General features: G+C 57.1%; 1 protein-coding gene across 1 annotated transcript; it reads right to left on the bottom strand.

Moving 5' to 3' along the window:
- Positions 1–1,275: 1,275 nt before the first annotated feature.
- Positions 1,276–20,769, bottom strand: PolD1 (DNA polymerase delta 1, catalytic subunit). Its single transcript, XM_037214475.1, has 21 exons — positions 20,708–20,769; positions 20,304–20,406; positions 19,603–19,714; positions 19,196–19,368; positions 17,434–17,696; positions 16,569–16,798; positions 15,395–15,561; positions 14,634–14,779; positions 14,300–14,399; positions 12,548–12,684; positions 12,154–12,319; positions 11,358–11,572; positions 10,346–10,535; positions 9,673–9,840; positions 9,123–9,260; positions 8,331–8,503; positions 7,485–7,740; positions 6,809–6,941; positions 5,060–5,199; positions 4,406–4,533; positions 1,276–1,836 (listed from the first exon to the last, which is right to left on the bottom strand). The coding sequence occupies exons 1-21, from the start codon at positions 20,764–20,766 to the stop codon at positions 1,740–1,742; spliced, it is 3,294 nt and encodes a 1,097-aa protein (XP_037070370.1). The 5' UTR covers positions 20,767–20,769; the 3' UTR covers positions 1,276–1,739.
- Between the last annotated feature and the right edge of the window lie 728 nt (positions 20,770–21,497).

The raw sequence follows: 21,497 nt of genomic DNA, 5'->3' as shown, positions 1-21,497 counted from the left end.
GAAGGCGATACTTCAACTCATTTTGTGAGGGGAGGGGGAGGAATTTGAGGCGGGGATGTAATGTCCCTTACTGGTCCAAAAACACCGACATGTCCTTCTCCACATCCGGGGAAGGGGATCACTGCACCTCACCACGCGCCACCGAGTGCCGCAACTGCGCAGCGTCATCTGCAGGGCCGCCGATTCCCGGAGCGGCGGGGAGCGGCGGCCACGTCTGTCCGGAGCGGAGGCCGCGTCTGGCCGCATCCCCGAGGGACGCCGGCCGGCTGGGAAGTTTGAGGCCGGGCTGTCCATCAGACGTAATCAGTCCGCCAAACAGCCGTTACAAAGTAATCAGTGTAGCCGCCCCTCCCGTCGTCCTGTGGTCGGCCGAGGCGGCTCCAGCCTGATCCCGGATAGCGTGGGCAGCACTGGCCGCATGGTACCGGGCCCGACAGGCACAGCACGAGACCGGGCACTGGAGCATGCATATTGGCAGGCAACAAGACCCGTCATCATACCGCGACGCCACAGAGCCTACTCAAAACGGAGCCTGTCGATCTTCCGACACGAGCTCTGACCAATCGAGGAAGAGGTCACTAGTGAAGAGAGGCATTGGTGACCATGGGATTACACATTACTGCAGGTTTCAGCACCCAAGGCCACGCCTCAGCGGCGTTTAGGCCGTACGCTATATAGGTGCTAGGAATTAACTGTCCGTGTCAATTTTCATGCATCGCTAGAGATGCACGCATCAGCGCCCCCCCCCCCCCCCAACACCTTTTTGGTTACAAATTTTGGGTGAACAGCACGAGCGCAATGCTCCCATTTCAATGACGAGGGTTACGAGCTCTCCCCCCCCCCCCCATCCGCCATCTCCAGCCTCGCGCACATCGAGCCGGTTTTACTGCAATATTGCGTGGTTGCAGATAGGCAATCGTCATCATAAACATACCGATCGCCGCTAAACACGTCATGCAGTTGGACCCGACCACAGATTTTCAACGCACGGGCGCGAAACTGCCTGCGTCATGCGCGAAGCTTGCGTGACCACTTCCAGTACAGTGATCCTATCCCGTATGTTTGTATCACATATGAAGTGCCGACTCATATCGTTCAGCAGCCAGCAATGAGACCTGATCGTAAACTTATGCTAGACTCCGGCTGGAATCACAGTCCACAAAAAATAAACCAAGCCTTCCTGGAGCCAGTTCAGAGCCAAAACATTCTGGAATCGGCTGCCATACTTGGCCGCCCCTGGACATGATTGTGGAACTTAAACGGCCCGGACCAAAACAGCGTCTAAGCGACGTATATTGTACAAAGGCACCGACTCAGCTCACCAGGAAGCCGAGCACCACACACACACACATACAGTGCGGCCGGCTGTCGAGTCGGCTGCGCTCGGGACGGTCGTGGCACACATGGCTGCCGTGACCACTGGGTCACGAGGTCACAGTAGGAGGGACGGTCCCCCTGTCAGCCTGTGACCGGACGCTGCAGAACATAACCGGCACAACTCTGGGAGGCGCGCGGCACGACCGGGCGCTCCTGCCCCGCACACGGACAGCGAGGAGCGCGGACACACCACGGCCAGCGGCGCGAGTCAGGCGGCTGATGACAGGACCGGGCGCTCCCGCCCCGCACACGGACAGCGAGGAGCGCGGACACACCACGGCCGGTGGCGCGAGTCAGGGTCGAGCCGCCGAGCTGCGGGTGCTCATCACAGCACATGGCCTCGGAGCGGCGCTGGGGCCGGCTCACCATGACGGGACCCCGAACCGCTCCATGCGCTTCTCCTGCTCCGACAGGTCCTTCTGCACCTTCTTCCGCATGTAGAAGATCGCACAGTCGCGGCTGGCAACGAACGGATCGCCTTAGTTCGTAGCACATAGGAGACATGCTCCAGGGCCACAGAGCGGCGTACAAGGGGTGAGTTACGACGTACCATAACCCAGCTCTCAGGAGCCATCACCACTGCCTGCAGGTAGATGTGTACTCAAAGCAGAGGCTATCATACCACGAGATAGACACAGTTAGACGTGTGTTAGTAGCGCTAGATGATGTCTGAGGAACATAAGATCGACCAAATGAAAGCGATTTTCGTAAAACCAAAACCAGCATTATCTTCATGCCAGAACGGGGCACGGTAACACCACAGGCGTAACCAGACGAGCAATAACTGCCATCCCATCCATACACGCGATGTACAGGCACCATTCTACGCGCATATTGCTCGCACATTCTCAACGCCATGCTAGATGCATAATGCTCGTGAATTCATCCATGACATTCGTTGCGTCGAATGCGAACAATTACGCGAAAACCGTAAGCCCGTCATATCCAAAATGACTTCTAAAAAACACACGAAGTTCAAAGTGACAAAGTTCTAGGGAAGGTTTTAAGACGTAAGGTAATGGCAGAACGTGCGAAAAAGACCAAAAATCACACGACCCTCTCCGAAGCTTTATGAATATGAAGCCAGCAGCAACCAGCAGCGGTAGATAGCTCAAACGTTTTGGAGCCTCAATGAACTTAACGCCTGTCATTGCCCGCGGTTTTGTTCTAGGCTCACCATGCACAGATTGCACACCTGAAGAAAACACGTCAGCGATTTGATAAAATAACGTCTGTGTGCTTAATATGCATCTGTACAAATACTTCATACCTGATAACAGAGGGACATGCCGCTCACGCGACGTTCAGGCCAAAATATGGGAAGGGCAAAAATAAGCAAGTGAAAATTACACCTGGTCTCCATAACTCCGGGTAACGCACTGATCATGAACGAAACACTGCGCCGCAGCGGAAGCCGCTACACTGCAGCCACGCGCCAGCCACAGCCACGCACTGCAGCCACAGTCACACACTGCAGCCACAGCCCCACACTGCAGTCACACTGCAGCTATAGTCACTCACTGCAGCCACAGTCCCACACTGCGGCCACACTGTAGCCACAGCCCCACACTGCAGTCACACTGTAGCCACAGCCCCACACTGCAGCCACACTGCAGTCACACTGCAGCCACAGTCACACACTGCAGCCACATTGCAGTCACACTGCAGCCGCAGTCACACACTGCAGCCACAGCCCCACACTGCAGCCACATTGCAGTCACACTGTAGCCACAGTCACACACTGTAGCCACAGCCCCACACTGCAGTCACACTGTAGCCACAGCCCCACACTGCAGCCACACTGCAGTCACACTGCAGCCACAGTCACACACTGCAGCCACATTGCAGTCACACTGCAGCCGCAGTCACACACTGCAGCCACAGCCCCACACTGCAGCCACATTGCAGTCACACTGCAGCCACAGTCACACACTGCAGCCACAGTCACACACTGTAGCCACAGCCCCACACTGCAGCCACATTGCAGTCACACTGTAGCCACAGTCACACACTGCAGCCACAGTCACACACTGTAGCCACAGCCCCACACTGCAGCCACATTGCAGTCACACTGCAGCCACAGTCACACACTGCGGTCACAGCCACACACTACAGCCACAGCCACGCACTGCAGCCACACGCCAGCCACAGTCACACACTGCAGCCACAGCCCCACACTGCAGCCACAGTCACAAACTGCAGCCACAGCCCCACACTGCAGCCACAGCCCCACACTGCAGCCACATTGCAGTCACACTGCAGCCACAGTCACACACGCGGTCACAGCCACACGCTGCAGCCACACGCCACAGCCACACTGCAGCCACACGCCAGCCACATCCACACACTGCAGCCACACGCCACGACCAGGAATGAGGCAGAGATTTAGCGTTTCCAGAAAACATGTGCTAAGAACTGAACCTGCAATACATGCAAATAAAATCCTAATGGCTCGGACCTGGTAATCCATTCGATATTTTCAAGTTTAAAGGATGCTAACCGAGCGACCTGTTGGCCATAACAGACTATTTGTTTTGCAGCGAAAGTGATTCCGCAGATCTGGCCGCGATCATGCATTCCGAAGTGCGGTTCTATATTTCAGTCTTTTTATTCCTAAATTTGCCGCTTCTCTTCGCATGGAGAACGCATGGTGACAGGAGCGCCTCCCACCACTCCGATCTGGGTACTGAGCGCGGCCGCCGTCGGCTCGACAAAGGTCAGATACGTGAGGCCGGCTTAAAACATTCCCAGAATCTCCAGAGTATTTGCGTCAGGCATGCATTTATGCAAATACATTTAAAGCAAATGCACAAAAATGCAAAGCACAGTGGACTTCACGGCAGGCCTACGATCATCTATGGGTATCACTGCATATTCACCGCTATTGCAAACGTGGCCTCTGGAAGCGTGCCAAAGCTGTCGCTTTTGGAAACTAGCATCTTGAATGCATGGCGCATAATTTCGCCGCCTCTTTTTCATCTGTGCGAGCGTGCACAAATGACAAATACACGAGTGCTGTCGGCCCCACCTGGTACAGATGACCTCCTCGTGGAGGCTGCCCTGGCACCGCTGACATTGCGTCCACAGCCGCCCGAACTTGGTCTCCAGCGCGGAGAGCGCTGTCATCTCTCGCTGGTACACCTCCGCCTCCTTCGGCTGCCGACGGGGTGCAGCTACACGCAACACGTCTTCCCCTTCCGCTGGGACATTACAAGCACACCCGCAGACACGCCAGGCCCGTCCCCCTTCCCTTCTTTGGCTGCAGACAGGGCACAAATACAGGCGCCCGGTGACGCGTGACGTCATCCCGCCTCCTCTGGCTGATGACAGGTTATAGCAGTTACACCCACAGGCAGGGGATCAAGTCACCTTCCTTCTTTCGACTCCATTTTCAATACAGTTGCAAACAAAGTGGGGTCAAGGCACTGTTACACCCACAGACAGACGTAACTGTGCCTGTAAACGACAGACGTCACCCCCCTTCGACTGAGAGAAGGGCATACCTACACCAATGGACACGTCACCTCCCATCCTGTGGGTGGGCCCGGGGTAACCCCACAGAAATGACGTGATGACCATACAGATCAGCAGAATCCAATACTAATACCTCCTGCCAGTAAAGACAAACACAGCACCGAACCGGTTGCACCACCAAGGTGCTTCCGCGCCGGTGGTTCCGTACCTTGCAGTACTCGCACACCGCCTGCGACTCGTCTTTCAACACTGCCTTGCAGCTCAGGCACTGCGCCGACTTCTTGGTAAAGGCAAATAGCTTGCCCACCTTGGAGGTCACCACCTTCTTAGTTCGGGTGTGCTCGCCCTCTGCAAGCAGGAGCGGGTAAATTCGAGACGCGGCGAAGACGGGTGGGGGCATGCAGCGCCCGCACCCATGTTCGGTCGGACCAGTCCTGAACACGAACAAAATGGCGTGAGGCTGGTGAATGCCCGAATATATATTTAGATCACACAGGCCCGAAATACAAACGGGAGGCAAAGGAACGACCAGTGTTGAAGGAAACTCATCATCGACGCTGATCATCAACGACAACATCGCTGGATATAAATGATCTTAACTAAATGATAGTGGATGTGGTAAGACGAGCCTATGTACGAGGAATGCGCGACAAACTAGTAAGTGTGAAAAGCGAAGACATCAGTCATGGTTCATTCACCGATAACTATAGATTTTGGCAGTGCCAAAGTGGCGAAACATATGCATTACACTATTCACTACAATCGGTACCCTACTGCAGTACACTATTCCCTGCGAACTATTCAATACGATCAAATGATACTTATAATCTCCACACGTTGACATCAGCCAGTAATTTGAGACGACTGGGAGAAGTCTTTTCACCGTGAACACCAACCCCAGGCGGCCCCGTAGGCAGGCCCCTTGATGTGGCTGTCTCTTCGGCATTGCCGGCAACACATGGTGATAATGATATGCACATGACGCGCATTATCATTATATACATGACGAGCTGGTAAGCTAGTCAATACAAATGGTACCGCCACGGCTCGCCGTCACAAACGGACAATACAATATGGCAAACAATATCAATATTCTGTCATGTCAGTATTTCAACCAGTTCATTTGGTGCCACCCGGAGACATTACGCTCCTTCTAGCTGTTAATCATCGCTGAGGCCATGACTATCACCACTCACTGAGCAGTATCGACCCCGCTGAGGCCATGACTATCACCACTCACTGAGCAGCATCGACCCTGCTGGGGCCATGACTGTCACCACTCACTGAGCAGTATCGACCCTGCTGAGGCCATGACTATCACCACTCACTGAGCAGTATCGACTATGGTGAGGCCATGACTATCACCACCTACTGAGCAGTATCGACCCTGCTGAGGCCGTGACTATCACCACTCACTGAGCAGTATCGACCCTGCTGAGGCCATGACTATCACCACTCACTGAGCAGTATCGACTCTGGTGAGGCCATGACTATCACCACCCACTGAGCAGTATCGACCCTGCTGAGGTCCATGACTATCACCACTCACTGAGCAGTATCGACCCAGGCTGAGGCCCATGACCTATCACCACCCACTGAGCAGTATCGACATCTGGTGAGGGCCATGGACATATCACCACCCACTGAGCAGTATCGACCCTGATGAGGCCATGACTATCACCACCCACTGAGCAGTATCGACCTCTGTGAGGCCATGACTATCACCACTCACTGAGCGTATCGACCCTGCTGAGGCCATGACTATCACATCTGACCTCCACTGAGCAGTATCGACCCTGCTGAGGCCATGACTATCACCACCCACTGAGCAGTATCGACTCTGGTGAGGCCATGACTACCACCACTCACTGAGCAGTATCGACCCTGCTGAGGCCATGACTATCACCACTCACTGAGCAGTATCGACCCTGCTGAGGCCATGACTATCACCACTCACTGAGCAGTATCGACTCTGCCTTGTTCTCGCCCAGGATCGGCTCGAAGACACGCAGCAGCGGCTTGCTCAGCTGGTTCTCCAGGTAGTACTGCGAGTCGATCGGCACGCTGTTGTCCAGCACATAGATCGGGTCCTGAAACGGCAGGACCGCCGCGGTTTGAGCCAGACAGCAGCCACAGGCCGCTCCCCCGCCAGCCTGCTTCCCCCGGTCCACCCGACCGCTCCCCTGCCAGCCTGCTTCCCCTGGTCCACCCGACCGCTCCCCGCCAGCCTGCTTCCCCTGGTCCACCCGGCCGCTCCGCTGCCAGCTCGCTCCCCCGGTCCACCTGACCGCTCCCCTGCCAGCCTGCTTCCCCCGGTCCACCCGACCGCTCCTCTGCCAGCCTGCTTCCCCTGGTCCACCCGACCGCTCCCCGCCAGCCTGCTTCCCCTGGTCCACCCAACTGCTCCTCTGCCAGCCTGCTTCCCCTGGTCCACCCGACCGCTCCTCTGCCAGCCTGCTTCCCCTGGTCCACCCGACCGCTCCCCTGCCAGCCTACTTTCATTATCCTCCCCACCGCTCCCCTTCCCTCGTCCACCTCACCGCTCTCCTACTAGCCCGCTTCCCCCATACTCCCCACCACTCCCTTTGAGCGCCTTCTCCCTGACTGACTCCCTACCGCCAGCAGCATCTCACCTCGGCCTTGTCGTAGGCGGGCGTGTTCTTGGGCGCGGCTATGATGACATACGGCACGCGGTCGCCCAGCTTGGGAGCGTTGCCCGGGTCGCGCTTGCGCATCTTGTGCGCCAGCTGGACGTGCGCCTGCTTGGCGCTGTAGTCGGCGTCCGTCTTGGTCAGCTCCTTGCTGATCACCAGCTGACTAATGTCAATCCGGTTGCAGAGCAGATCGGAGATCACCTGTTTCGCGTGCTCCACGGCGCCGTCCGGGTTCCTGCCAGGGGAGGGCGCGTCAGAGCACACCGCCGCGCCACCCAGGCGGCGAACAGTCGCTGCGCGGAGTCGTGGAGGACCCGACAGTGCCGGGGGCCGCGCAGTGCCCGCCCGCCAACTGCCGGGCCCGCTATAAAATTGTCACACTTCGAGTTGCATGCCTCCAAACCTAACGCCATTGCTATTCATAGTTAACGTTCGTGTAGCGGTGGACCGTGTGTGGCAATAGATCATGCCCCAGCACTGTGTGTAGCGGTGGACCATATGTGGCAATAGATCACGCCCCAGGCCAGTGTTAACGTAAGGAAGACACGGTGGGTTGGGACGCGGTGGTGCCGGCGAGTCGCACGCCGATCGTGCGGCGTGCTGCTCGGGGCGCGCAGAGTGAGTCTCTCTGTCGGCGTTGTGTGCGGCAGTTCGCCGTTGTGTGTGGGGTGGTCCGGCGCGATGTGATCCCGAATACAGTTCGCAATCACATATTGATGACACACCGGTTTTTAAGGTAATCACGCTGCGACGCGGTACTTCTAGAACTATACTCAGCAGGAAGCTTTTAAAACGCTGTCCTGGCAGTGTGCTAGGGCCACGGACCGTTCGATGAGTAGCTTTTGCAGGCAGACGTTGATGAGGTTGCCGAGCAGGGGGCAGTTGTCGCGCCGCACAGTCTCGATGCCCTTGCAATCCATCTTGTCGTGCACCTCGGGCCGCGTGAAGTACAGGCCCGCGTACCGCTTCTTGTTGATCAGCAGATACGGAAAGTACACCTGCGACCAGCCCAGAGGCTGCGTTGGGCAGACAGCATGCTCCCGCTCACCGTGCCGCGGTACTTTATGCCCGACTGGCCTTCGCACACAAATATGGCGGATGCGGACGTCACCACCGCTGGAATAAGAGAATATGTACCGCTTAGCTTTACCGCTCGTAGAACCTATGCTTTGCAAATGTAGTTCCTCAGACCCCCCCCCCCCCCCGCCCCCTCCAAACACACCACGGGCTCAGTGGGCTTATTGAACACTGCTTCTGATCCTATTGTTTGACGGCTGTAATAATGTACACACACACACACACACACACACACACACACACACACACACACACACACACACACACACACACACACACACACACCCACACACACCCACGCACGCACGCACGCACGCACGCACGCACGCACGCACGCACGCACGCACGCACACACACACACACACACACACACACACACACACACACACACACACACACACACACACACACACACACACACACAGATATATATATATATATATATATATATATATATATATATATATATATATATATATATATATATATAGCAGTGACTCCAGCGTAGCTACCCAGCGGGCCGACACTCGCCGATCGTACCTTTTCAAACTCCAGCTTAATCGGCTGAATGAACTTGTCGGAGACGAAGGCGGCCGCCTCCTTTCCAAGCTCCATGGCGTCCTTGACCGTGCTGGCGCCGAAGCGCACCATCACCGAGTCCGTGTCGCCATATATCACCTGGAGACGGCAGCTCGACGTCAGCTCCTGATCCCGGGCCCACCACGCCCGACCCGCAGCCCTCTCCGAGCTTCGCCACCTCCGACCACGAACCAGCCATCCACGAACCACGAACGAACAATCGCCGATCGCTGGCTGATGGGCTTCCCTCTCCGACGAAGAAACCCACCTCGGCTATTTCCGGTCAACTCTGGCATATGTAATCAACGATGATAACATGCGCCTAAGGTGCTGTCCATCAACAAATCATCATACTTCCCGTCCCTTACGCATACAACTTTAAGCGCCCATCTCAATGTAATCCTTGTCGGGTCGAGGCAGCGGGTGGCCCGGACGCGGACGTGTCCACCGTCACGCGGAGCTCGGTTGCCCTGACCTGACCTGACCTGACCTGACCTGCCCTCGTCCCCACCTTGGCGTCGTGCTTGTAGCCGTTGGCGACGTTGTAGCGGGCCTCAACCTCGGCCTTGGTCTGCTCGATCATCAGCCGGCCAAAGGCGGTGACACTCTGCGAGATCTCCAGGCAGGGCAGCTTGCCGACCGTGGCACCCGTGAAGCCGTACACAGAGTTGGCGCTGATCTGCCGGTGGCGCGGGCGTCTCATGGGCGGCACGCGACACAAAGGAGCAGACCCGCCAGCGCCGCGGGCGTCTCATGGGCGGCACGCGACACAAAGGAGCAGACCCGCCAGCGTCGCGGGCGTTCCTCGGCGGCACACGCCATACATGAGCCCACACAGACCGCTGCCACCGAGACGCTGATAAGTCACTTAAGAGAACGGCATCTGGCGAAAAGCATATACAGCCGAAAGAGAGCACCGTGCATTTAACACGGGAGCGCCAAGCAACATGGACGGGGAGCACCAGAAATGAACAGGTGAGTGCGAAACAAACTGCCCCCTCCCCCCCCCCCCCCCCTCCAGTAATCAAGAGCAGCGGGGTCTATACCGCCGGTGGCAGACAGTCAACACATATCATGGAGTCACAAACGACTGGCACTAGGCAGCAAAGGGCGACTTTCCAGGGTTGACACGGGCACCTGACTTTCTGTCTCCCATGCCACCAGCCCCGATCGATTTGTCGCACCTTGAGCGCCAGCTGCCGGCCATCCAGCACTTGCTTGCGCAGCGGGTCCGTCTCCTTTTTGAGGTCGCCCTTGGCCTTCTTGCGCGCGGCTAGCAGCTCGCGCAGGATCTCGGGCAGCAGGCCGGGCCGCAGCGACGGCTTCACGAACTGGTTGCCGGACGGTGTTCGGATGAACTGGTCCGGCTGCAGGCTGCCGGCCAGCCGCGGTTCGAGGTCAGGCACCGGCCGGGTCAGCGGGCCGGGTCCGGCCGCCGGCCGACCTCAGAGGTCAGGTCATGTCACGGGCGGCTCGACGGCGCCCGGCCGGAGCCAGCCTCAGCAGTTAGCACTCACATCACAGGCGAACGGCAACAGCTGCCGAAGGACGGGACAGCGGCGGGGTAAACCACGCGCTCTGCCCAGCTGACGGACGCCGTGGGGCACACCTGACGTGACGTCACTCAGCGCCCGTCCCATCCTATCGACCCGCGCTGACCAGCCTGATCACTAACTGCCCAGAACCTCATACAGGTGTCATTTCCCTTTATATTACAGCGATGTAGCCCTTTACGTGAGCTTTGTGTGACCAATACCCGCGCGATGCACGATCATGTGCGAGGGGTCTTTAAGGGTGACGAAAGGCATTACCTTTCCCCGCTCATCAGAACCACACCACCATTGTTTACCGGATCGATGTGGTTTCGTACCATAAAAACATAACAGTATGTTGCATCGTAGTACCCACCATCCGATACGATATTGTCACACAATTTCTTTCCACAGCATGCTTGGACTTCACACAAAAACATGACACCGAGGACAAAAAAGGCCTTCAGATTAAAAACAGGCCTTTAGATTAAAAAAAAAACATGGGTCATGGGCGAGTAAGGACGAGTGCAAGCAGGGAGCGGGGTCATACGCCAGTGCTGCGGAGAGGCAGGTGCCCCCCAGAGCAGCACACCCCCTCCGCTCGGCGGCGCCCCGGGTGCTCCCCAGAGCACCAACCCCCTCCGCTCGGCGCGCGGGACCGTACCCCAGCCGCTCGGCGGCGCCCGGCTGTAGTAGAGAAGTGTAGCACAGGTTATGCGCCATCATAATGCTGGGGTACAGGCTGCTGAAGTCCAGCGTGGCGATCGGCACATCGTAGTAGCCCTTGATCGGCTCGATGACGGTGGCGCCCTCGAAAGACTCGCCGGCATCGCCGCCCTTGTTCTCGTACACCGGCATCACCAGGTTCTGCTGGCGCGCCTGGCGGACACAACGTGGCGCTGAGTGTGGCGGAGAGGCCAGTCAAAACGGCCCAATAGATAAGAGGCGACAGGGAGGATGGCCGTCCTCAGTATGTACGGCTAGGTGCTGTTTACTATCGCTGGAGGTGGGCCAGGTGGAGACAGGGTTGAATGGTCGGCTCCAACAAACACGGCTCGCTGCTGTCACTCGTCAGCTTGTGAAAGAAAATGTTTCCACAGACAGCCCAATCAAGTTTTTAGTGATTTCATGAGATGGAAAGGCTATGCAACATCTCAGATTGACTTCGAGCTCACGTGCGAGCCACTCTAGAAACTGATCTAATTCACGTCCCAAGACCGTCGAACCCGATCCGGCCAGACCAGATCCGACTGTCAGCACACATCACGGAACGGTAATAGTGCGCAAAGCTCGTGTCGAAGGAAGTATCTCACAGAAGAGGGCGATAATTCAGGAAATAGCTGCAAAGTAGCACCTTGACAAAAGTACAAAAGTACAGCGGCAGTGATCGCACGCCGCGGGAGCAGAGGAGAACCCGGCGCGCCACGGCTGGACGAGGGGCGCAGCTGCGGCAGGCGTACCTTCCTCAGCAGCTGCGAGACCACCTTGATCTGCTGGCCGCGAGTGAGCAGGAAGGACATGGGCACGCCAGTGACACGCGCCATCTCCATGTAGTTGATGACACACATCAGCTTGTCGATCAGCTTCAGCGGCAGGAAGGCGTCCTTCAGACAGTAAACTGCCAGCCTGCAGGCAACGCGCATCTCATCACCATTCCCATTAGGGTCGTCCTCATGGCCATGGTGACGATGATGATCACCAGCTTGAGCTGCTCACAGGACAATGCAGCCGCCTGCAGCCGGGTGGTGCCCCCCCCCCCCCCCTCCCTCCCTCTATCCCCAGTGGTTGGAATGTCCGCACCTGCGCCGAGTCTGGGCGTCCCCTACCCCTCCACCAGCAGCTCGGATCTCCCACCTGCGCCGGGTCTGGGCGTCCCCCTCCTGCAGCACGCTGATCATGTTGTGGTGCACGTCCTCCTTCTGCTCTTGCAGGAAGTGGAACGAAACGGCATTCAGCGAGTAGGAGCGCAGCTTGTACTCCCGCCGCAGGAACTGGAACGGCGGCAGACGGCGGTCCGGTCGATTGGCGGTCAGCGCGCGCGGGCGGCAGCTCTCATCGACGTCCCAACTCTCTACGGCGCCACAGCTGAACAGACGCGAGACCGTAGCCCAGCCGTTCGGCGGTGCCTCGCGTATTCCCCGGAGCGGCACACGCCCTCCGCTCGGCGCGCCGGACCGTGAAGAGACGTACAGATCGCATGGCTTGACTTAACCAGCTGATGTCGTATGATATCCAGTACAATGTGATCGCCACATTGTAATGGATATCAATGTCACGTGAACGCAGTCTTGTCCTGCACCAGAAAACGTAGATAATTCTCCCGGAGGTGGCGGCGGCTGACCAGCATGACGACACGTTTAAAACAGTCATTACCAGACATCACGCAATGCGCCCCTACGCACTTACTTTAAATCAGCGATTTCATGACACAAACATTTGATGATCATAGCAAACTTCATAAGATCCCCACTGCCTACCTTGATCGGATCAAACTTCCCCGGGTCCCCGCTACCTGCCATGATCAGATCAAATTTCACCCGGTCCCCGCTGCCTACCATGATAAGATCAAACTTCCCCAGATCCTCGCTGCCTACCATGATCAGATCAAATTTCACCGGATCCCCGCTGCCTACCATGATCAGATCAAACTTCACCCGGTCCCCGCTGCCTACCATGATCAGATCAAACTTCACCCGGTCCCCGCTGCCTACCATGATCAGATCAAACTTCACCCGGTCTCCGCTGCCTACCATGATCAGATCAAACTTCACCCGGTCCCCGCTGCCTACCATGATCAGATCAAACTTCACCCGGTCCCCGCTGCCTACCATGATCAGATCAAACTTCACCCGGTCCTCGCTGCCTACCATGATCAGATCAAACTTCACCCGGTCCTCGCTGCCTACCATGATCAGATCAAACTTCACCCGGTCCCCGCTGCCTACCATGATCAGACCAAATTTCACCGGGTCCCCGCTGCCTACCATGATCAGATCAAACTTCACCCGGTCTCCGCTGCCTACCATGATCAGATCAACTTCACCCGGTCCCCGCTGCCTACCATGATCAGATCAAACTTCACCCGGTCTCCGCTGCCTACCATGATCAGATCAAACTTCACCCGGTCCCCGCTGCCTACCATGATCAGATCAAACTTCACCCGGTCCCCGCTGCCTACCATGATCAGATCAAACTTCACCCGGCCCCCCTGCCTACCATGATCAGATCAAACTTCACCCGGTCCCCGCTGCCTACCACGATCAGATCAAACTTCGCCCGGTCTCCGCTGCCTACCATGATCAGATCAAACTTCACCCGGTCCTCGCTGCCTACCATGATCAGATCAAACTTCACCCGGTCCTCGCTGCCTACCATGATCAGATCAAACTTCACCCGGTCCCCGCTGCCTACCATGATCAGACCAAATTTCACCGGATCCCCGCTGCCTACCATGATCAGATCAAACTTCACCCGGCCACCGCTGCCTACCATGATCAGATCAAACTTCACCCGGCCACCGCTGCCTACCATGATCAGATCAAACTTCACCCGGTCCTCGCTGCCTACCATGATCAGATCAAACTTCACCCGGTCCTCGCTGCCTACCATGATCAGATCAAACTGAGTGCGGCCCTCGGTGTTGATGGTCTTGTTCTCTCGGCGGCCCATCTGCTTGCTCTGCAGCATTGTTTCCTTCACGACCGTCCTGCAGCGCACAGTGACGATGGTGTGACTGGCCACCCACCAAGAACCAGACACCATAAACACCAGTGGTCATCCCCAGTCTGGAACCTCATCAGTTGTGTCGCAACATACTACGAGGTTGACCTCCCCGACTTCCCAGCATAGTCGAAGAAGCAGCGGAACAACAATTGTGAAACACAACATGCACTCTTAGCGACGCGAACCGGGAAACGCAGCGAAACAGCATGTAACCCACAGTTTGTTACGTATCCTTCCCAAGAAGGGGAAGGTGGCGACGTTCTTGGCCTTGGCCCTGTTGATGAGGTAGGGCAAGTCGAAGTTGTTGATGTTGTAGCCAGTGATGATGTCGGGATCCACCTGTCGTATGAAGTCCGCCCAGTCCTGCAAGCGTCAGATGACCGCAGCGTTACCGGCCGTGACTTGCTTTACAACGCAACAAGGCGGCGGGCTACCCAGCGGGCTGAAGTGGCCGTTCAAGCATGTCTTATTTATGCCTGCAATATTTCAAAATAAAACATTACAGCTTCCATGGTCGTACATAAGAGCATAAGCAGCTTTCAACTCTTTCCGCCTTTAAAAACATGACCGAGAAATAACACCTCAAAACCATGTAACTAAACAAAGCGTATGGAATTCGATACGCCATATTTCAATTTTTCAGCAAGTATACTATAACCGCTCACGATGGACGACAACTTCATTACCAGTTTTCTTTTTATACACACAACGTCTACATCAGTGCAACGGAATCCAGTGTTGACAGGAGTCAGACAGTGAAAAGCACGCACCACGTGAAAGCCACAACGCTGCTGAAGAGCTATCAAGGCCTGTAACATACGTCCAGGACAGCTCTCACCAGCGGCTCTGGGCCAATCGCTCAGTTGAATTTCATCATTAAACGCCTACTTAAGGCCACTTACCCCGGCAGCTCGTGCTGAGGACACTGACCTCCGCGGCCACAAGCCCCGGGCGGCCCGTCTCCTCCAGCGTGCTGACCTTAAGCAGTTTGGCCTCCTCTTCGTAGCTCCGCACGTCGGACCCGACGACGGGCGCGCACGACTTGAGTGTGAAGATGTTGCGGATGAAGGGGTCGCGCTCACCCTGGTTGATGACCATGTTGGCGATCTGGATGACGGCATCCTTGTCGGGCTCGGGGAAGACGCCTGGGGCAGTCCCGCGTGGCACTAAATCAGTGCCAGGTGGCAGGAGGCGCGGCTCCGGCCCGGCACAGGGGAAAAGTACCGGCTACGCGGCGGAAACGCCGCCCCGCTGCCCGCCAACGGCAGCACCACGCTTCGAAAAACAATCAACATTGTTATACATATGCACGCACACACGCACGCGCACTCATACGCAGACGCACACATTTTATATGCATATATATATATATATATATATGCACATATAAGCAAGATACAAATATTGATAAGTAGACAAATCTAGACATAAATGAATATACAGATCCACTATGATCAAACCTGCTGCAGGAGAAATGAAAGAATAAGAAAGGGATCAGACATGGCAATGACAAACAAATGGATAAAATTAAACCACTGATCCAAGAAAGCACAGGAAAACACAAAACATGCTTCCAAACAACACCACGGTAAAACATTACAAAACAACTACCTCGACACAATAGTGAGGGAGCCCAAAAAAACTAAATGCATGCAGCCTTCGACGAATAAAAACCAGATTGAAGCCAATCGTCCGGGCCCAAAAAGGACGATCATTCAACGGCTCACAAACGTCATCACACGTCACGCCTCCGCATGGTGACTGTAGTGACCGACATCAAACATAAACACATACCACGAGTGAGCGCTTACTCTTAAAGCCATAGGCAGGAGAGCCCTCTATCCAGGGTGAGCATGAAATAATCCCGTGTGATAACAAGACCGCGCTGCTTTGCAGCTGATGAGAACACCACGGCAGATGCGAAATTGAAGACAGATCCCCGACAAAGACCACTGACAAGCGACATGCCACCATGATCCACCGTGACAGGTCAAACGCATCGTAAATATAACCCGTTACCCAAAACAGACACTAGCTGCATCTACCCACTTAACAAAGCAGACCGCCAACAATAGCTGACGGACAACCACCACGCCTCCCCCCCCCCCCCCCCCACCCCCTTTCTCCCGGCGGCATGTGGCGCGCGACGCACCTTTCCTGTTGGAGCACTCGATGTCGAAGCTGAGGATGCGGATGGGCGCCACCTTCTGCCACTCGCCCTCCGGCGCGTGAGAGACGAACTTGTCCCAGGCCACGTCGAGCTCCAGCTGACAGTGTGAGGTGGCCGGCGGCGAGGCGGCGCCCTGGTGTCCGCGGCGCCGCCAGCAGCCGGCCGGCAGGTCGATCCAGTTACAGCCCACGACGTCCGTGTCGATCATGAACCTGGGGACAACACATGGGTTAGTCATGAGCCTGGGGACCACGCATGGGTCAGTCATGGACCTGGGGACGACATACGGGTCAGTCACGGACCTGGGGACGACATACGGGTCAGTCATGGACCTGGGGACGACATGCGGGTCAGTCGTGGACCTGGGGACGACATACGGGTCAGTCATGGACCTGGGGAAGACATACGGGTCAGTCATGGACCTGGGGACGACATATGGGTCAGTCACGGACCTGGGGACCACACATGGGTTAGTCATGGACCTGGGAACGACATACGGGTCAGTCATGGACCTGGGGACCACACATGGGTTAGTCATGGACCTGGGGACGACATACGGGTCAGTCACGGACCTGGGGACGACATATGGGTCAGTCACGGACCTGGGGACCACACATGGGTTAGTCATGGACCTGGAGACGACATACGGGTCAGTCACGGACCTGGGGACGACATACGTGTCAGTCGTGGACCTGGGGACGACATACGGGTCAGTCATGGACCTGGGGACGACATACGGGTCAGTCATGGACCTGAGGCCGACATACGGGTCGGTCATGGACCTGGAGACGACATACGGGGCGGTCAGCCGGTGAGATGGACAGCAGTCGACACACCAGCCTCTAACCTGATCTCAAAGTCGACGTTGGACTCGTAAGCGTGGTACTGATGGTTGCCGATCTGCGGCAGCACCACCTCACCCCGCTCCAGCAGCCGCTTGGCGACCGGCACCAGGCGCGGCTGGGCGACCGTGATGCGCAGGAACGGCACCAGGCCACCGCCCTGGTAGCCGTACATGGACTGCCGCTGCACCAGCTCCACGTCCAGCACCGCCTGCGGCACCTCCGCCACGCTCTTCACCTCGCGCATCATGGCTGTATTCAGGCAACGCTGCGGGGAGGGGAGGGGCGGCTCAGCAGGGAGTGACGTTGGAGGAGCTACGCTGCAGGGAGGGGGGGAGGGGAGGGGCGGCTTGGCAGGGAGTGACATCGGGGGGGGGGGGGGGGGGGGCTGCGCTGCAGGGCGGGAGAGGGGAGTGGAGGGGCGGCTCAGCGGGGAGTGACGTTGGAGGGGCTTCGCTGCAGCGCGGGAGGGGGAGGGGAAGGCGGCTCAGCAGGGAGTGACGTTGAAGGGGCTTCGCTGCAGGGCGGGAGGGGGGGGGGGGGAGGGGAAGGCGGCTCAGCAGGAAGTGACGTCGGGGGGCTGCGCTGCACGGCGGGAGGGGGGAGGGGAAGGCGGCTCAGCAGGGCGTGACGTTGGAGGGGCTGCGCTGCAGGGCGGGAGGGGGGGGGGGGGGGGAGGCGCCTCAGCAGCGAGCGACGTTGGAGGGGCTTCGCTGCAGGGCGGGAGGGGGGGGGGCGGGGAGGTCGGCTCAGCAGGGCGTGACGTTGGAGAGGCTGCGCTGCAGGGCGGGAGGGGGAGGGGAAGGAGGCTCAGCAGGGAGTGACGTCAGGGGAGGGGGCTGCGCTGCAGGGCGGGAGGGGCGGGGGGGCGCCTCAGCAGGGAGCGACGTTGGAGGGGCTTCGCTGCAGGGCGGGAGGGGGGGGGAGGAGGAAGGCGGCTCAGCAGGGCGTGGCGTTGGAGGGGCTGCGCTGCAGGGCGGGGGGGGGGGGGAGGCGCCTCAGCAGGGAGCGACGTTGGAGGGGCTTCGCTGCAGGACGGGCGGAGATCGCCGGCTCACAGGGAGACGCGCCGTTAGGCCACCGTGAGTGCGCGAACCGTTGCGCGTGCAGAAGCCGTGGGGAATCAGGATAATGGTAGCAGACATTACGATTTACGGCCTGCACACGCGACTGGAATCCTGTTTTAGGCGCCGCGGCACCGCCGTCGTCTACGCCACAGAAGACGATACAGCGATCCGTGGGAGAATGCCGCAGAGCACTGCTGGCTGATGACGAGGGCGATGGTTCCGATGCCTTTGGCTGTGCTGCAGCACGGGCGGCGCAGTCGCCGGCATCGGGCCGCAGCCGGTGCAACTCGGCATCGATACAAGCTGTCGCTGGTGTACAACCACAGTCAGATAGCACAGCAGATGCCCATCGGGCTCCTCAGAACGAACGCGAACACACGTCATACGCGCACAGTCTGCGCGACAGTCAGGAGTCCACACTACAGCACCGGTCTCCCACACCAGCCGCGCCCGGCGGCGCGCACCGGTCTCCCACACCAGCCGCGACCGGCGGCGCGCACCGGTCTCCCACACCAGCCGCGCCCGGCGGCGCGCACCGGTCTCCCACACCAGCCGCGCCCGGCGGCGCGCACTGGTCTCCCACACCAGCCGCGCCCGGCGGCGCGCACCGGTCTCCCACACCAGCCGCGCTCGGCGGCGCGCACTGGTCTCCCACACCAGCCGCGCTCGGCGGCGTGCACCGGTCTCCCACAGCACCCACCTGGAACGAGCCGCACAGCTCGGGCGTGAACCGGTCCGGCGCCGACACGAAGAAGTAGGGTGCGAAGCCGTGAACGTGACAGCAGACCGAGTGGCCGTCGGCCGTGACGCCGAACATGCGCATGATGGGCACGGTGCCGCCCTGCGCCCCGGGCATGCCCGGCAGCGGTGCACCTGACGGCCGAGAGAGCGCATCAGACGGGTCGCCTGGCGGGGGACCGGGAGCTGACCTCACCGGCGCACCAACGCGTGACCGAGGCTGTGGCTTGGACAGTGTCGTGCATCTGCAAGCACAGCATCTGCATCATGGCGTTCCAGCCGCTCCATCGTAGGGTAGAGCCGCCACACACCGCTGGACGGCAATGTTGCACAGCTGACTAGAGAGGTAAGCCAGAATGACTCCCTCACCCAGGTAGTAGTCGGTCTCCATCTGCTGGAAGATGATGGCATCCTGGCTGGGGTCTAGCGGCGGCAGCGGCGGCCGACTCCACTTGATGTTGACTTCCTGGCTCTCAGGACCCTGCCAGCACCAAGGGTAATAAACAGTGAGCAGCAAGCTATTGGTCCCAGCCGCAAAATTGGTTGATAGGGATAGGCTGCTCGCCTTCACCATTTTCATGCCACTCTTTGTGATGTCATTGGCAGAGTGCATCTTAGATACCAACAGCACTTCCATGCTCTGAACTCTAGCTGTTCAAATGCCAGTTGTCTGGCTCTACACCGGTCGGCGTTGTCTAGGGGCTGGCTTCATCCTGCAGTCACTGATGGATTACATGCTGATCAAAACAACCAAACCAGTTGTCATAGTTATTTCATCACCACAATTATGAGGGGTCAAATGGGGTTAAAACTGGCCAAACCTGACAGTGTGGCAATGAATGGATTTGGGCTAGTTTGAACAAAGGCATATTTGGCATGACGGCTGGACCGATCAAATGTTAGTGACTATGTTGTGGTCAACCTAATCCCCTCCATGTGTTGAGCTGACAACAGCTGACATTAATCTTAGCTGCCATGCTATTATAAAAACAAAGCATTACTTGCAGGACTCAAGTAAAATGCTGCACACACCAATGAGATACCCATGCATGTGAGGACCTGTAACAGACCTGCACTTCAGGGCCATCCCCGGCAGCTTCATCAAGTTCCATTGACTCCATTAATGCCATTTCTTCCTCAAATGTTGATCTTGGGAAATCTTCTCCATCTCCTCTGTGCAGAAAACATGTTGACAGAATTTTGGTTATGTACATAGTGGTTCATGGTTAATAAACAACAAAAACAGTTTTCATAACTTTTGTACCTTTTCAAGCTTTCTGTTGAAATACAACCTTGAGGACTGGCATAACTTTATCATAGTCTGGTATGCACAAGGTCCTTCCCAGCTGCTAAGAAATCCTCCCTTCCAATCCAATTGCTGCCAGTGTAATCCTGTGCTGTACCAATTTTGTGAAATCAAACAATGTCTGGTTATGCAAATGACATGCTTAAGTGAGTGTTAAACTTGTCATACCTGAGTCGTTTGGAGGGACCAGATGAGCCTGTCCCATTCACCTTGCGCTTGTCCATCATTACCTGAAGTAGAGCACAAAACAGACATTATTAAGGGTCTTTATATCACATAGGTAATATGCCTCCATATCACCAACACTTAGCTAACACTAAAGAACAAATCAGGCACAATAATGAGGATCTGGGAAGGTTGGTCACTAATAACATGCACCAGAAACATACCATTATGGGCCTTCAACAATGTCTGGAACATGGATACTTGAAAGGTATCCTGACATCATGGAAACCTGATGTTCTTATATTGAGCATATCAGAAATGAAAACCAAAACATGCACCACACAGTCAAGAAATATGGCCAGGCTCCAAGCTATGGCTGATGTGGATAAGACCCTGCTGGAACAGAGTTGAGGTATATTCAGGTCTTACATGCTCTATTTGCTTGCGCTCCCTTCAGCCAGACCAGTCATTCAGACCCGACACGAGCGCTGCGACATGGTAACTGTCCTAACATGGGAGCCCCAGCACACAGCTCCCACCCCGGCCACGCCCCAGGCAGTACAGGCTCGGGGCAGCAGCATACCCAGGCACAGCAGCACTGATGGCATGAGCAGGGGTGGACTCAGGCACACACCAGTAACATCAGATGTCTACCCCACTGGGCAAATGCAAATAAATGCTTATACGCTTGTGAAACAAAATTACTGGTGACAGACTGCTGCTCCCCTGCTGCTTCCCATCCCCAACTGAGACAGGATTCTGTGTGGCCCACATATCTTGTTGGCATTTTATA

The sequence above is a fragment of the Pollicipes pollicipes genome, unplaced genomic scaffold (genome assembly GCF_011947565.3).
Source record: "Pollicipes pollicipes isolate AB1234 unplaced genomic scaffold, Ppol_2.1 Scaffold_3447;HRSCAF=4054_pilon_pilon_pilon, whole genome shotgun sequence".
NCBI lineage: Eukaryota > Metazoa > Arthropoda > Thecostraca > Pollicipedomorpha > Pollicipedidae > Pollicipes > Pollicipes pollicipes.
This window is presented reverse-complemented; position numbering and strand designations above follow the sequence as displayed.